At 33.8% G+C, this 17,531-nt stretch overlaps 2 protein-coding genes across 2 annotated transcripts; one reads left to right on the forward strand and one right to left on the reverse strand.

The window, feature by feature from the left end:
• Nucleotides 1-796: 796 nt before the first annotated feature.
• On the reverse strand, nucleotides 797-1,516 carry LOC109811975 (uncharacterized). Its single transcript, XM_083064193.1, has 2 exons — nucleotides 1,166-1,516; nucleotides 797-1,051 (listed from the first exon to the last, which is right to left on the reverse strand). Exons 1-2 carry the CDS (start codon nucleotides 1,514-1,516, stop codon nucleotides 797-799), a joined length of 606 nt encoding a protein of 201 aa, XP_082920319.1.
• Nucleotides 1,517-12,547: 11,031 nt separating this feature from the next.
• Nucleotides 12,548-17,428, forward strand: LOC109811967 (mannan endo-1,4-beta-mannosidase 7). The gene is made up of 5 exons (XM_020375822.3): nucleotides 12,548-13,253; nucleotides 13,522-13,716; nucleotides 14,457-14,579; nucleotides 16,107-16,300; nucleotides 16,799-17,428. Exons 1-5 carry the CDS (start codon nucleotides 12,921-12,923, stop codon nucleotides 17,250-17,252), a joined length of 1,299 nt encoding a protein of 432 aa, XP_020231411.1. The 5' UTR covers nucleotides 12,548-12,920; the 3' UTR covers nucleotides 17,253-17,428.
• Nucleotides 17,429-17,531: the final 103 nt, after the last annotated feature.

The following is a 17,531-nucleotide window of genomic DNA, read 5'->3' on the forward strand; positions in this document are numbered from 1 at the left end:
TCTTCAAAACTCTGCTCACATGCATCTGTCCAAATGAAAGGCTGATCCTTTCTAGTCAATTGGGTTAGAGGCATTACTATTTTGGAGAATCCCTCAATGAACCTCCTATAGTAATCCGCTAAACCCACAAAGCTCTGAATGTCCGTGACAGTTCTTGGACGCTCCCACTGCAACACCGACTCCACCTTAGCCAGATCAATCGCAATCCCCTCTACTGAAATAACATGGCCCAAGAACTTCACCTCTTCCAACCAAAACTCACACATTGACAACTTAGCATACCACTATTTCTCCTTCAAAATTTCCAACACCAACATCAAGTGCTCTCCATGTTCCTTCGGGGTTCTTGAATAAATAAGGATATCGTCAATAAACAGCGCTACAAATTTATCCAAGAAAGGCCGAAAGATTCTGGTCATGTAATCCATGAACACTGCTGGGGCATTGGTCACACCAAACGGCATCACAACGTACTCATAGTGACCATACCTAGTCTTGAAAGCAGTCTTAGGTATGTCACCCCCCTTCACCCTTATCTGGTGATATCCTGACCTTAAGTCAATCTTTGAAAATATCGATGCTCCCTTCAATTGATCCATTAAGTCATCTATCCGAGGAAGTGGATATTTGTTCTTAATGGTCAATTTGTTCAACTGTCGGTAATCAACATATAGTCGACTACCTCCATCCTTCTTCTTTATCAATAACACGGGAACACCCCATGGAGATACACTCAGCCTCACCAACTGCTTCTCTAGCAACTCTTCCAACTATCTTTTTAATTCAACCAACTCTGCTAGGGCCATCCTATAGGGAGAATCGACACTGGCCCCACACCAGGAACCAAATCAATACTGAACTCCATCTCCCTAATAGGAGGTAATCCATGCACCTCGTCCGGAAACACCTCTGTGAATTCCTTTACAACTTCTATATCAGCAATAACCCTCTCGGTCTCCACACTCATGGCAGCAAGCAGAATACAACACTCTGCTCCATCTCTCATCAACATTTCAGCTTGGCTAGCTGAAATCAACAACTCATCCTCCACCTGAGGAAAAATCAACTTCCTATTGGCACAATTTATAAGGATGTGATTGGCAGACAACCAATCCATCCCTAATATTATGTCAATATCTACTAAAGGCAAACAAATCAAGTTTACCTTATACTTCCTCTCACCCATCTCTAAAGGACAACCAACACACATCTCAGAAACAACAACAGAAGCAGAAGTAGGCGTTGACACAAGCAATCTCAACCCCAAATCGCATACAGACAAACCCAACATTTCAGCACATGCATAGGAAATAAAAGAATGGGACGCTCCTGAATCAAACAAAACCACCACATCCTTACCAGTAGCTTTGCCCTTCCCCTTCACTAGATCAGATGAAATGGAAGCTTTAGCCCTTGTCAAGGCGAACACCCTCCTAACTGTAGTAGGTTTATCACCTCTCGGAGCATCCCTAGTCTGTCTGGCTCTAGCAGGACAACTGGTCGACTCATGACCCATTTGGCCACACCTGAAACACCTGCTCTCGGTATGATGGCAATCTCGAACAAAGTGGGGTCCACCACATCTATAACATCTGAGAGTGGCATCTCCACTCTGATTCCCACCTCTAGTTGTGTCAGTAGGTTGCCTTGTGACAGGACCCCCTTGTTGTGATTGGGGCCTATCATAAGGCTTCCTCTAAGCCCCACCCTTCTTGGACCCAGCTAGTCCCTCAGCATTCTTCACCACCCGGTTGCCACCTTTCAACCGCTCAACAACTTTTGCCTTTTCAACTAAGGCCGGAAATTCAGTGATAGTCATAGGCACCACCACCCCTTCAACTCCTGCTTCAAACCTTCAGCAAATTTTTTGCAATTCCAAGCTTCAAAAATAGCCTGCGAATAAAAACAAGCCAAGTGCTCAAATCTCATCGCATATTCAGACACTGTCAAACCTCCTTGGCATGTCTCACACTCTCTGGGAAATACTTCTCGAGAAACACCCTCTTGAAGCACTCCCAATCAACAACCACTCTTGTGGCCAACAACATCTGATGAGTGCCCCTTCACCAATACTCAACTTTCCTAACAAGCATATAAATGGCATAAGCCAACTTCCTCTCCTGAGAACATCCCAACACTGTAAATATTTTTCCATCTCACAGATCCAGTGGTCAGCTACCCCTAGGTCTGCATCAACCTTGAATTGTGGAGGATGGCACTTGCAGAACTTAGCTAAATCTCGACTCTCTTGTGACCCAACTGGTCTTGCTGCACCAGTTGCAGCTCTCTTAACATCCATCCTAGCAAAGTAGGCATTTTGTTGTTGCATAGCCATAGCCATCATCTCCATGGCATAGGCTATCTGCTCATTTGCTCTAGGCATCTTCTACAAAATAGCAACTCATTCAGCACACTACATCTAAACCACTAAACATAAATCAACACAACATTTAATACAACACAGAGTTCAATATAACAAAAGCCTAAAGGAACCACCCCCACAGAGTGTCCACTAGACTTGAACTGTTCTGATACCATAAAAGTGTAACGACCCACCTAGCCGCCACACAATAAAACAACACCACACAGAAGTAGAGTATGCATATAAAGGAGTAAATATATATACATATGTCTAGCTTGGGGCTCAACAAGTCAGTATCTAATAATAACAAAATTGCTACACCGACTAACCCACACACCAAAAGTCAGCTCCTGCTACCACCTGTAGCCCTGCTACTACTCTCCAGCCTATCCCTGCTATGCTCCCATACACAGTATAATCATTACAGTCCAACCCACATGGAAACAGGTAAGGGTAAGCTAGTAAAAAGGAATCAACATATAGTTAAATTATAAGCAACTTTCAACTTAACAACAACATCATCATTCTCAACAGATTTAACATACAACACATAACAACATATAGCTCAATCACAGCTACACAACACACTGCACATATACAGCTCATATCAATCATCAAATCAACACAACAACAGCTTATGTATCGTCACGCATTTCAACTCGAAGATCCCTTACAACATGGGTGAGCAGATTAAGTGGCTAGGTCCTACCGAACGGACAACAAAGAACCTTTTTGGGCTTGCTAGGTAAACAACAAAATTGGATGCCAATCCACAGCACGATAACGATTTCTCAAACTTTGCCACTTAAACAAGGAAGTATAGTACTATGTCAGGATAGAACAGCTAGGTTTTAGGCCTACCACGACATTAGCTAGCTTAACTAAGCCACTTATGGAATTAGCCTACCGACTATCCTCCAAATACTACAACCCTCTGATACTCAGTTAGGAACTAAGTTCTCGACTTCGTACTTTACTCGATTGGCCGCTTGTAATTGGTATAGCTCGACCTGGCCCCTATACCGTGGTCGCTTTGTACACGTGTGCCTCAACCTTGCCCACACACAGGACCAACTAGGTACTAGAGGAGAACAACACAATGTCCACTCCAAGGGACAGCTTCCCAAGGAGGATTTTCAACAAAATGGGCTCTCTGAGCACCACAACTTTCTCAATCCACACAATGGGATGAACAACTTCGAAAACATCTCCTCTAGTCCTAGTGATCAATAGTTCATCATTACAGCTTAATCAGCTCACCATTCAACAACACAGCTCAACTCAACAACTTAAACAACATGATCAACATACAGGACAACTCAACTTAACATCTTTAAGAGCATAAAAAACATACAGCAAAGCTCAACTTAACATCATTAACAACATAAACAACATAAACACAACTCAACTTAACATCTTATCATCATATACAAAATTCAACATTTTCAGAGTTATAGAGTAAAACACTTCCACGCTCGGCGCAATAGAATTCGCGCCCGGCGTGGACCCAACTCGAGAGCTCTAAAGCTCTTACACGCCCGGCGTATTATCATTACGCCCGGCGTAATAGAAGGCAGAGACATCCAGAAGTCTCCCCAAGCCCGGTGTACCAAACTCGCGCTCGGCGCAAATAAGGCAGAGACCTCACCGAGGTCTCATGCCTGACACGCTCATTTTGGGCCCGGCGCCACCCCAGGCAGAGACCCCCACAGGGTCTCGACGCCCAGCGAGATCGAATCACGCCGGCGCCATAACAGTAACTCAAATTCTTAAGCCACTATCTAATATCACGCCCAACGCGATTTTCCCCACGCCCGACGTAAGTCATCCAGGGTCTTTCATTCCCAACCTCGCCCGGTGCAACCAACCTAGCGCCCGACGTACTTGGAAAATGGAGTTCCCTGATGGACACACGCCCGGCGCCAAGAACTACGCCCAGCGCAATTTCAAACAGAAACCCTCATAACTTCAAAATTTTCAAACAAAACCTGCAAATCAACTAGCTCAAACACATGCAATCCATAAAATGAACTTCATTTACATCATACAACTTAAAAACAAGCTCTATTTCAACATGCAACCACCAAACGCATCAAAATCACCATTTCCCCAATTTTCCCAAAACCCCGAAAAATGAACAACTCTTCAATCCAACCATTTATCTTCTGAAATCAATCATCACATGAGTTCCTAAACTCACTTACGCCCAATCAACATGAAATCTAGCTTCCCTTACTTTGAATTGAAGAATCCGAGCTCCGGAAAGAGAAAAGGGAAGAGGAAGAAGATATCGGTGCTCTCAACTAGCTCCTTACGCCTCTACTCAGCACCTTCAATCACCAAGAAGTTTGAGAATTTGAAACTAAGGAAAAAGAGAGTGAGAAGAAATGAGAGTGTTGAGGGGTAGGGGGAAGACAAGGAGCGGGTCTTACATAATAAGCAACAAGACTCGTTTGAATGTGACTATTACATCATGTATTGGATGAAAGTCATAGTTTCAGCGGGTATTATTGAATTTGTATTCTGGACTGCCTAGGTTAAGTTTTGTATTTTGGACTGTATGCAAGTTTTGGGTGTATCAAAAAATAATACTAATTTAAAAAAAAAATGCATACATTTACGTCGGACATGGTATAGTCTGACGTAAATAGTTTACTATTTTTTGTTTGTTTTACAACGTTTTTTCTACGTCGACTCTAGGGAATGTCTGACGTAAATTTACGTCGACTATCACAACTGACGTAAATTTACGTCTCTCGCATTAATGTCGGACCCTTTTCTGACGTAAAAAGCTTAAAATAACCGACATAAATTATCCCTTTTGTACTAGTGTCATAATCATTATAGTGTAAAAGTTAAACTCATAACTCACCTTCTAATAATAAAAACTTGTTTGGATATAAGTTAAAAGTGATTTTGATAGCTTCTTTATTAAAAAATAAAAAATAAAAAATTTAATATGAAATTAATTGGCCAAAACCTCCAAAAGTCCAAATTTAAGGAATAATTATAAAACCAAAATATAAATTGATGTTGGTACGTTTGGTTGGATCAAACAATCTAGTTGGAATTTTAAAATATTAACTTTCTGAGTGTAGAAGTATTCAAATATTGTTGAGAGGTTTTGATTCTCCATGATATTTCATTATTAACTACTACCACTTTATTTCTTGTGATTCTGGGTCATGGATTGCAGTTTTGAATCATTTTATTGAGTCTACAACCACATTAGAGGTTATAGGGGGAGTATTTAATTAACTCTTTTTAGAAGTTTCGGTTTATCCTTAATCAAGATAAATAATGAATTAAGCGTAGTAGGTGATCACAGATTTAATGGTGATGTACGTTAAAATTACATTGTAGATTAATTATTAATTATTAATTTTGAAATATTACACGTGAATTATATTCATGAAAAAAAAATCTCTTATAATATTATAAAATTAAATTTAACGATATCGTTCCAGTTTAGTCAAACGAGTTTCTTTATTGCTTTACTTCTTTTTTTCTTCTTTATTAATGTTTGATTGTAATGAAATTTTTTATTTCTTTAAAAATATTACTACTTTCATTTCTTTATATTAAAAAGAGAGATATAATTAATCAAGACTAATAAAAATAATTAAATTAGTTAGTTTAAATTAATAATATCATAATTTAAAAGTTTATTTCAAAAGAAAAATATTCATAAAATTAAATACTGCTAGTGATATTTAATAACACTACTCATAGGTTAAAGAATGAGCTTTTCAACCAATAGCATGAGTAATATTGTTAGTAACCCAATAAATATATCTATATTCACAGGGGAAAAAAAAGTAGAAAACTATTTAATGAATTCATAATAAATTAAGAATATAGATAGACATTATAAATACATTTAAAAGTCGATTTTGTTTCTTATAAATAAAACGAAAACTATATTTGTATTTATTTGTTATATATAAAAACATAAGTATACTATTAAACAACAATATTGAATAAGTTAAACATTTAATTATTTGTAAATAATATTACATGTTCTTTTATTAATATTATATATAATTTGCTAATGATCGATCGCTAAAAAATTGTTTTTAAAATAACTTTTGACATTTTTAAATTTAAAAATTTAAATATATGATCTTAAACTTTTCTACTTATTTTTACTATCTTAACTAAAAAATTTAAGTAACTTAAATTAATTTTTCTGAAACTTTTATTTTATCAATTTACTATTTTATTGGTAGTAAAATAACCATTTTTAAACAAACTTTTGAAATTCTTTAACAAACATTTTTTGTCTTAAAATATACTTTGAAGTCGAAAAAATTGAAAACTAACAAATAATTTATACTTATATATTTAAACTCTCATTTTTAATTTTAAACTTAAAAATATTTTCTAAGTAAAAGAAGAGTTAGATCAAATAAGTAAACGAATATATACACAACCCCAAGCATGTGGTTCAGCAGTAGAGGTTGATCCACGCCTAAGCAAGGTCAGGAGTTCGGATCCTGCCTTGTGTATGCAGTCGCGTTAAAACGAGGAGATTAGTACTATCGGCCATGGATACTCCATGGACGAAAAAAAAAACAACGAATATATACACACAAAAAGTAAACGAATAAAGAACAATAAATTATTTACTATAATTGAGAGATAAATTTCTATCAGTTATGATGGTGGTGTGTTTAGTTCATATTCAAAAATGAAGATATTGACACAAAGAAAGTGAGAATATGAAAATTTTGTATTATAAAAAAGAACCAAGTTAAGAAATAATTAATTGGACATGCAATGCACTACCCCCCACAAATTAAAATAAGGCATAATTTAAAAAATTGTTAAATTTTTAAATAGAGTATCTTATAATTTTTATAAATTAATAATTTATTTTTATTTTTTACTTTATTAAACATTGTAAGTAACTAAAAATATATACTTATATTGTTGATGAATAATAAGAAGAAAATTTCATAAACAAATATTGTCTTTCATATTTTAAACTCTCTAATTATTATTTATCAATTTTATTAGTCTTCGTGTACAAACTTTGATAATTTTATCACTTATGACAATTTAATAATAAGAAAGTAAAATTGTTACATCATAATTTTTTTTATATCAAACTAATGAAATAAACTAAAATAATTATTTATATTAGTTTGAGTGATTATATTAAAAATATCTTATAATAAAGAACTAGAGAGGAAAAAGTTTTGTTGAACAAAAACTTCTTATGATATGTCATGCAACGATCTAATCAACATAAGTATCTAATACAGTCCAACACAACTATTAAATAATTAAGTTTCTTAAATATATTAAAAGGAGTTTGATTTTTTAACTGTATGTATGAAATATATTTTGTTAAAAGAGACGAAATTTCATTTGTTGATTTTTGTGTTTGAAAAAATATGTTTAATTAACCATTTGTTTCTTTTAGTTGCACAAACATTATCTTTTAGTCTCTATACTAAAAAAATTAATTGTTTTAGTCTATATAAGCCCATAAAAAAGCATTTTTAGTTTTTTTTTACCTTTATCATTAGAAAAAAGTTAATTTCATTAATGATAATTGATGTGACGTTGATGTATTATTAATGTGATATTTACATAAATTGTGTTTTATATTTTAGTTTTTATATTTTACTAAGTTCATTTTGGTTCCTCTACTTAAACAATATTTATCTTTTAACCTCTACTTTAGAATTTATTTGTTTTAGTCCCTATATAATTTTTTCTTTCTTCTTTTTATTATTTTAGTATTTATCAACACTTTTCACTTCATCTTCCTCCTTCTCCTCCTTTCCTCTCTTTGGATGAACTTAAAAAGTTAAACTTAACTCGTGCTGATTGAATTGAAGCAACTATTATGATTGTAAAATGTCTTACACTTGTAGGTTTGTTTCTTAAGATGGAAGGAGAGGATCGAGCAAAATTTGTTCATAGGACACTTATGAGTTGAAAAATACATTACTACAAAGTTTTATTTTATTTTATGATGTTTTATTTTATTTCCTATAATATTGAAACTTGATGTTATATTTTATTTTTGAACATGAGAACAATGTCATTATTGTTATGATGAATGTATTTATTTGAAACTTTACAAGTGAAAAATCTAATATTATTTTTTTATTTGAAACTTTTTATATAGTAATAACAATATATTTAAGTTAATTATATTTTATAAATTATATTTTATCAAATATTTCATATTTACGTATTTAAAAAATAATTATAAAATATTTTATAAAATATAAATATCAATATATTAATAAATTTTAAGAATATTATATAATAATAGTCATAAAATAACAAATATAAAAAAAATTCTATTATGCTATGTTTAGTTTTTTATACTAAACCAAACATTAAACATGATAAGGATATATATGTAATTAAATATGATGTTTTGTTCTGTTCAACAAGCACCAAACATAAAATATAAATATATTATTATTCTGTTTCGTTCAGCTGTTACCAAACACAATATAAATACATTATTATTCTATTTCATTCGTTGTGTTCCACTACCAAACCTACTTATATAAATAATACAAGTACATATAAAGGCTAAATGTAAAGTAGAAAAGCAAAACATGTTATTATCATATCAAAAATATTATCATTTCATCCCTGGACCAAAATTTATTATTAATTATAATTATTTAATAACAATAAATTAATTACTTCTATTTTATCACCTAATAAAAATATTAATGACTAATAAATGATAGCTATTAAAAATATATTTACATCATACAAGAATTTATTATTAGTAACAATTATTTAATGGTAATAAACTAATTATCACTAAAAATATATTTATAAGAGTAATTATTGAAAATGATTGACAAAAAGTAAAAGTAACTTTTAATTCATTTTATTAAAAAAAAAATTAGTATACACATACTTGTCCCATACTCACTTTAAATTTCTAAAAATTAATTAATTTTTTAAAAATTTACTTGACATTTATGTAAATCTTACTCTATTTTAAATTTATATCAAATGAAACTTGATTAATGTAATTTATAATTGTTATTTATATTAAAATTCTTGTTTTTTTAATATTTATTTTTTAAAAAAATATAATTATTTTTTGAAAAGGTATAAAGCGAGTACGGATATACCACATACTTGACAGGGACAGGAATGGAGACAAATCCCATACTCGTCAAGTATGGGATGACTATATGTATAAGATACGGGAATAAGGATGAGGATAGCAAAACCCATACTTGCCCGCCTCTTGTCATCCCTAGCTAGACTTAAGGGAGTGTATTGAAAAAAGTTCAAGTATCAATTTAACTAAAAATAAGACAATAAAAGAATATATAAGTAAAAGATAATCTTTACCCTACAATTCCTACGTTGACTAGAGATAAAATAATTAAATAGTACGTAAGTTAGAAATTTTTTTAAGCTTTTAATGGTAATAGTAAAAAAATATTAAATGTCACAAAATGTGAGACCCTACCCTTAGCTGACCATACTCCCCTCCCAACTCTCACTCTAACTCTCCCTTTCACTCTCTTTTCTCCCTCCATTCTCATTTTGGCTGATTTTCACTTTGGTTTCTTGGATTCAAGGTGGTGGTGTGGAGTGATTAAGGTTGCTAGCTGAACATTTGGGGGTTCCTCTTCTTCTCCAACTTTTCTCTCTTCTCCGTTCCTCAATCGTCTCTTCCCGGAAGCTCGGATTTCTTCACCGAGGTAAGGGAAGTTAGTATTTTGGCTGCGTTTTTGACTGGAAAATGGGTCTAGGAACTCATCTGGCTGCTGGTGATTGATTGTGTTTTGGCTGGGTTGCTGGAAAAATTGGGGTTTTGGGGTTTTATGGTTTGGAGTAAAAATTTGGGATTTCTTTGATCTTTTGTTGCATGTGTATAAAGCTGGAACTTTCGAGCTCCTTGATGAAAATGTGGCATTTTGAACCGTTTGCATGTGAGTTTGCTGTGAAATTTTGCAGGTTTTGGGAATTTTTCGAACTTGAGAGAGTTACTGATGAGTTCGCGCTGGGCGTTGTTCTTCGCGTCGGGCGCGCGACCACCAGGAGACTCTGTTTAGGCAAGCCCGCCGGGCGCAAGGCTGTGTGCGCTGGGCGAGCTTGTAAATGGGAGTCTCTGGTTGGCCCGCGCCGGGCGTGACTCGAGCTGCGCTGGGCGCGATATCAAGAGTAACATGTTTTTTTGGGATACTTGGGTCGCGCTAGGCGCACCTTGAACTCGCTGGGCGCGGAGGCTCCTTGGGAGTCTTTGCCAAGAGCACGCCGGGCGCAATTACAAATTGCGCTGGGCGCGAGACCTTGGTAGGTCTCTGCCTTCCCCACGCTGGGCGCAGGTTAGGCCCCGCTGAGCGCACGAGATTCCTTGAGTCTCTGCCAGGCAGGCGCTGGGCGCAATTGGGAATTGCGCCAGGCAGGCGCTGGGCGCAATTGGGAATTGCGCCAGGCGCGGGAGAGCCTTGGTGCTCTCGGGTTGAGCCGCGCTGGGCGCAACCTTGAGTGCGCCGGGCGCGCAAGGAGATGACGATCTATATGATGTTGGCTGTTGAGTTGTGCTGAAATTGTTAATCAATGATGTTATATGCTGAACCAAGTTGAATGGGATGAATATGCTGTGATGACTAGGGGATAAAGCTGAGATAAATATGTTAACTGTATTAGAGGTGTATTGTTGAGCTGGAATCAATGGATTAATAAGAGAAATTTTATAGTATAGCGGAATTATAGATTGTTGGGCTGAATTGTAGAAAATAATAATTTTGTTGAATTGCTGTGCTATGTTATGCTGTGTTGTGCTGTGATGTGCTGTGCTGTGCTGAGCTGAGCTGTGTTGAGTTGGGTGATATTATAGCCGCTAAGTCGGTGCTGGGGTTAGCCACACTTGTGGTGCTGATTCTAACCGCTAAAGCGGTGCTATTGTTGCCGCTGCGCGGTGCCGTTATAGCCACTTGAGTGGTGCTGTTGTTGTTGCTTAGCAGTGCTGATATTGCCGTATTGCGGTGCTGAAAACGTTGAGTGGTGTAAGCTGTACAAGTGTGTGATAACTGTATCTGTGGTTATTCATATTGATATTCATATAATTGTATGTTGAATTTTAATTTCACTAGCTTACCCTTTTGTTGTTTTCCATGCTTTTGGACTGCGATGATCATACTATGTGTGGGAGCAGGGCAGGAATAGGTGGGCGTCTTGTGGTGAGTCTCCGGCGGACCTTGCAGCTGTTTTGCTTGTGTGGTTGTTTTGCTTGTGGCTACTTGGGATAGTAGCATTTGGTTGTAAACTTCTTTGGTACACTTTAACTCTAGTCAGACTGGAACCTTGTATATTTATATATTCTAGATCCTATATTTATATACTTGTTCTATCTGTCTGGTGTTTCTAGTGTGCTATGCCGTGTGTAGTGACCAGCCGGGTCGTTACACAAAACTAATACATTTTTCTCAACAATTATAAAATTCATAATTTTTTTAGATCATTATAAAAATCTTTATCAATGTACAGAATAATGTCGATAAATATTTTACCAACATCGCATATAATAGTTAATGTAAAAATATTAGTAAAACATTTTGTAGTCATTTTTATTAGTATTAAAAACAATATTAAATAGCACTAAAGGTTATTTTTGTTGTAGTGCATATTAATAATATTAATTTTTTTATATAATGAGATCAAGAGAAAATTAAAAATATTTATATAAAAACTAAAACAAACAATTTTTAAAGGTGAAACTTTTGTGACAATATATATCAAATAAATAATTAAACATAAAAAGAATTTAATCTACCATTTATGGGTTCTAAAATATCTTGGTAAAAGAAAAGTAGTACAGTCACTGTAGTGTCCCTTCAAATCAGAAACCTGTATATTTGGAATCAGTAATTGACGTGCACGAGAGCTTGAAACTCACGCCCAACAACATAGTTTCCTTTAGGCAATGACATATATATGGGTCCATGATTCCACTGTAAAAATCTTGTCCCAAAGTCCAATTCAGTGAATTCACATCACGGGGCAACAATTTTGTATGGACATGAAAAACTATGATAGTAACCACACCTTTATCTTCCATCACCATGTTTATAGTTCATCTCTCCTTCAAAATAATACACTTTCTGACCCCACAACATTATGTGACAGTGACTCGTGAGCTTCTGCTTCTATATAACTCTACTGCCATCCTCTAGCTTGGTCCAACCCATCAGTAATTATATTGGACATGTTTAGCCTTTCATTCTCTCCTTCTTCCTTCTCTATCACGTTAATTTATACCTAACATTAGATCATGTTTATATATTTATATCATCTTTGATCTTACAACTGAGGGTGCTCATTATACTATATTTAGTTATAGTAATTATATTTAGTTTGAATAGAATTATCTCTCTTAGTAAAGGTTAGTTTCTAAAGAAAAAAAATATTATACCATCTTTATATATTTTTTCTAAACAGAGACAGTTGCTATTATAAACAGTGTGTGACTCTATATTGGTCTCAGTACTTCGATTCAGAAGTTAACATTCCTAGTCCTGCACAGGGAGTGTGAAGAGTTGAAAGCAGAATAATGAAGGTTGGTTTCTTTCTGGTTTTTATGGTTATCTGTGTGATGGTAGAATGGGGGATGTTGTCACCCCAAGTAGGAGCTGAGGATGATGGGTTTGTGAAAGTAAGAGGGGTGCAGCTTCTGTTGAATGGGAGCCCCTACTATGCCAATGGCTATAATGCATATTGGTTAATGTATATGGCCTCTGATCCATCTCAGAGAAACAAGGTTTCATCTTCTTTTCAAGAGGCAACAAACCATGGACTTAACATAGCAAGGACATGGGCTTTCAGTGATGGTGGATATAAGCCTCTCCAATACTCTCCTGGATCCTACAATGAAGACATGTTCCTGGTTAGTTTTCATCTCATTTTTGCAATCTCAATGTATTATTACTGTTCGAGTTAGAGTAAAGAAGATTGTTTTAGGGAAGGTGATTAGAGTTGGTTATAAACTGTTTTACTTACTATTATTTAATTCTTATTTTTATCGTTCATTATAATTTCATGATTGGCATTAGTTTAATAGTGCTTCTAAAAGCATGCTTGCTTCATTGCTGTATGACTTTTTGTGGTAGTAATAATTATATTTTTGCTTTGTTTCCTTACATTGATAATGAAAGGGGCTGGACTTCGTAATATCTGAAGCCAGACGATATGGGACCAAGCTGGTGTTGAGTTTGGTGAATAACTATGATAACTTTGGAGGAAAGAAACAATATGTGGACTGGGCAAGGAGCCAGGGCCAGTCCATTATTTCTGAAGATGATTTTTTCACAAACCCTCTAGTGAAACAATACTACAAAAACCACATCAAGGTAAAACTTTCATTTCTAATTTTTTTTTCCTTTTATACATATAACTATATTATTAATAATAAATATCAGTTTTGTCGATTACTAAATTCAATTGGTTATTTTTAGTAAGATCTCTTTCTTAATTAAGTTTTTTCTGCAAACAAGACTCAAATTGAGACAAGCCGAGTTTGTTTCATTCAAACCCAGGACTTGTTCATTCTTTTCCTTATATTTTTACCTACATACAAGTGGCTTTAATTAAAACAAGTTGTTACATATCCTTAATATTGTGCTTCACAGTTATGCTCTAGCTAGTAAAATATATGTATGTGTATGTATATTATAAGGTTCACCAGCTTTTGTGGTTGAATTGCTCTACGAGCTTAAATGTTTCCTACCCAAAAGCTGCCAAGAAATAATGAACCGTATTATAGAGGTTTTTTAGGCTTGTTTAAAAGAATGTTGCTACTCATGCATGCACACCATTTTACACGCTGTAATTTCCACCGTCTTAATGTTCCACACGTGCACTCTGCTATATCGTGCAATTTTTTTCACGAGTGAAGTGCATTAAAGTACAAGTAATCAAATATATAGATAGTATATGAAAATGATTTGAGCACGGGCTATGTATTTATTGTTTTTGTATGCTAGCTAACTCAGCTCAGCTACTCCTCGTGACAACTTTTGTAGTAACAACTATTTTCCAGTGAAAAAGACAATTTAATTAACTGTCCTAACATTGGTGTTATGATATACAGAGTGTTCTAACGAGACGTAATAACTTCACTGGAGTGGTTTACAAAGATGATCCAACTATAATGGCTTGGGAACTCATGAACGAAATTAGATGCCCTTCAGATCAATCAGGAAACACCGTTCAGGTAACTATTATTCGGCTGCTGATCGATTACTCATTCTGGACTCATATGTAACAAAAAAAAAATAATAATTCATGCTGATTAAAAATACTGATTAACTTTATTTAGTTTTCTTAATTTCATTTAATATATGAACTTCATTTCTTAAAGTGTTTTTTTTTCTTGATTAATTACTAATGGGTATCTCTCGGGAAACACAAAAACTAATCTTTCTCAGAAATTGGGTGTCTATCAAATTCCTAAAAGAAATCAGTTCTCATATTTAACGGATAATATTCCATGATAATGAAAAATAAGTTACTTTTCACATTAATTAATTAATACAAGAGTTTAATTTTATGAGAATTTGTTTTTAACGAAATTATTTATTTATTTATTTCTATTTTGAATGTCATATATATAGTTATTATCACGAGAATAATAAAAAGTATCATTAGAAATAAAATATTAATTAAATAAAGGGCCTTTCAGGGATAATTTTATCAAGTGTGAATTTATTAGATATATATATATATATATATATATATATATATATATATATTAGACCACCATGCAGGAGATTTTATTTGTTTTCTTATATTGAAATCTTGAAGGAATATATTTGTATGAATTATGATGCAATTTAAGCTCCAACTTTATGCTCCTACCTAAATCTTTGAGATCACTTTGTTCAAAAATATTTACCCTGCTGGTAGATTAGAAAACTGAGAAAAATGAAACTGCGGTTGTTTCAAACATATTGCGTGTTTTTTATCCGTGAGAATGAAATTCAGTACGAGGAGTTTACAAAAATGATTTACATTGCTCAACTAACTAGAGTCATATGATTTATTTAGATAATTTTTTTAGAAATATTTTTAGGAGAAAAAATAAAATAAGTTTTTCTATAAGTTAAAATTAATTTATATATAAGTTAATTTGTAAAATTTTTCTATATTAATTTCTTCAAAAATTTATTTTCACTTATGTTTAAACTAGTTATGCCTTATGAGAAAATTTATTTTATTTTTATTTTGATTTTTTTTCCTATAAATGTTTATAGAAAAATTTATCCAAACCAATTCATATTATTTAATATTGTTCTTCATTTTTACAAATGTTTGAATTTTAAATTCTCACTCCCATTAATTATTTTATTTTTTCTGCCTATTACAAGTCCTACGTACGACCAAGTGAACAACCTACGAGTGAATATAAATATATCTTTGGGACTTTTTCAATGTTAGGTTAGCAATTAATATATGAAAAATTGAGTAAACCTAAAAACAAAGTTATGCCCCACACCACAGCCATTAATATTTGGTTAGCTCTTCCACTTTATTGGCACAAAAGCTTAGATAGTATTTTTAATAATTTTCTACGCTAATAAATTCACGTCATAATATCTGCACCATGACTTTTATAACCTTGTTTGCACTCTTTGATCTAATGTAAAACATATAACAGGGGTAAGTAAGAAAATGGATGAGTGAAAGCAATTTAAGATACATATAATTATGTTTTCAAACATTGATTTCCCTCTTTTGACAGGCTTGGATTACTGAGATGGCATCTTATTTGAAATCCATTGATGGAAACCATTTACTAGAAGCTGGTCTTGAAGGCTTCTATGGGCAGTCCAAGCAAGAGTATAATCCAAGCTTCCGAGTAGGAACAGATTTCATTGCAAACAACCAAATCCCTGGCATTGATTTTGCAACAGTTCATTCCTACCCTGATCAATGGTGTGGAACTTTATCTCCATTCTTTATAAAACCTCAAAATGATATTAATGAAAAATGATTGATATTCATTCACTATTTGTCCATTTTTCTTTGGTCATACTAATATTTTAGATAATAAAACAAGAGAGAGAAAAATGCATTTAGATACATTTTCTTTTTACATATATCTTTGCTAAATTGTAACTATATATTTCCAATATCTTTTTGTGAAGGTTTTATATTTGAGTAAATTACATTGACATATTCATGAAATTGCACAAAACTTCTTTACCTTTTTAATGCTTATAACAATTTTTCTTATACAAGAGTCCGGAGTAATATTGTTTTAAACATTTAATGTATTGTCTAAGAGTGTCAGTGTAATGTTTCTTTAGCAATAAAGGAAGTTAGTACAGAGGTAGAAAAAGTAAGGAGTGTATGCAATTTCACAAAATCTCGAGAGGTGAATTTACTATTTATTTCATGATAATGCTGAATTTGTTTACAATTCATGAGCAGGCTACCTGGTTCAAGTTATGAAGAACAAATCTTATTTTTGGACCGTTGGCTCAATGATCACATACAAGATGCAAAGAACACCATTCAGAAACCAGTTCTCTTTTCGGAGTTTGGGGTATCAACAACAAATATCAGCACTAACGACTCAACACTAAGGGACCAATTTTTCAACATGGTCTATTCTGCAATCTATTCATCAGCAAGTGATGGCGGGGCAGCTGTTGGAGGCTTATTTTGGCAACTTCTAGGACAAGGAATGGATTCCTTTCGAGATGGCTATGAAGTATCCTTAGATGAGAGTTCCTCAACTGCTACTTTGATTGCCCAAGAGTCTCAAAAGCTAAACAGAATCCGGATGAAGATTTTCCCTAGAGTGAAAAATTCTAAGAAGTGGAATAAAGCAAGGGATGTTAGAAGCTCAAGATGGAAGGGTGGTGCTAATAAAAGAAACTAAACAAGTCTTGAGGACTTTGTAACATTACTTGTGAATGGAGATATCTTTCCAATGTGGTTACCCTCCACAAGATGGGTTATAACTTTTAGTAATCCAAGAGGACACAAAAGTATATGTCCGTAGCCTTGTATTATGTTGAGTTATTAATGAAATGCCTTCTAAACTTGGACATCTAATTTGTCTTCAATCAAGGATATCTCTCAATCGACACAAATATATACCTTTCGAAGTGTAGAGATTATCAAAGTAAGTTTTGTTTTTCTCAACAAAGCCCTTTTC

This window comes from Cajanus cajan, chromosome 9 (assembly GCF_000230855.2).
Source record: "Cajanus cajan strain Asha chromosome 9, NIPB_CcT2T_4, whole genome shotgun sequence".
Classification (NCBI taxonomy): Eukaryota; Viridiplantae; Streptophyta; class Magnoliopsida; order Fabales; family Fabaceae; genus Cajanus; species Cajanus cajan.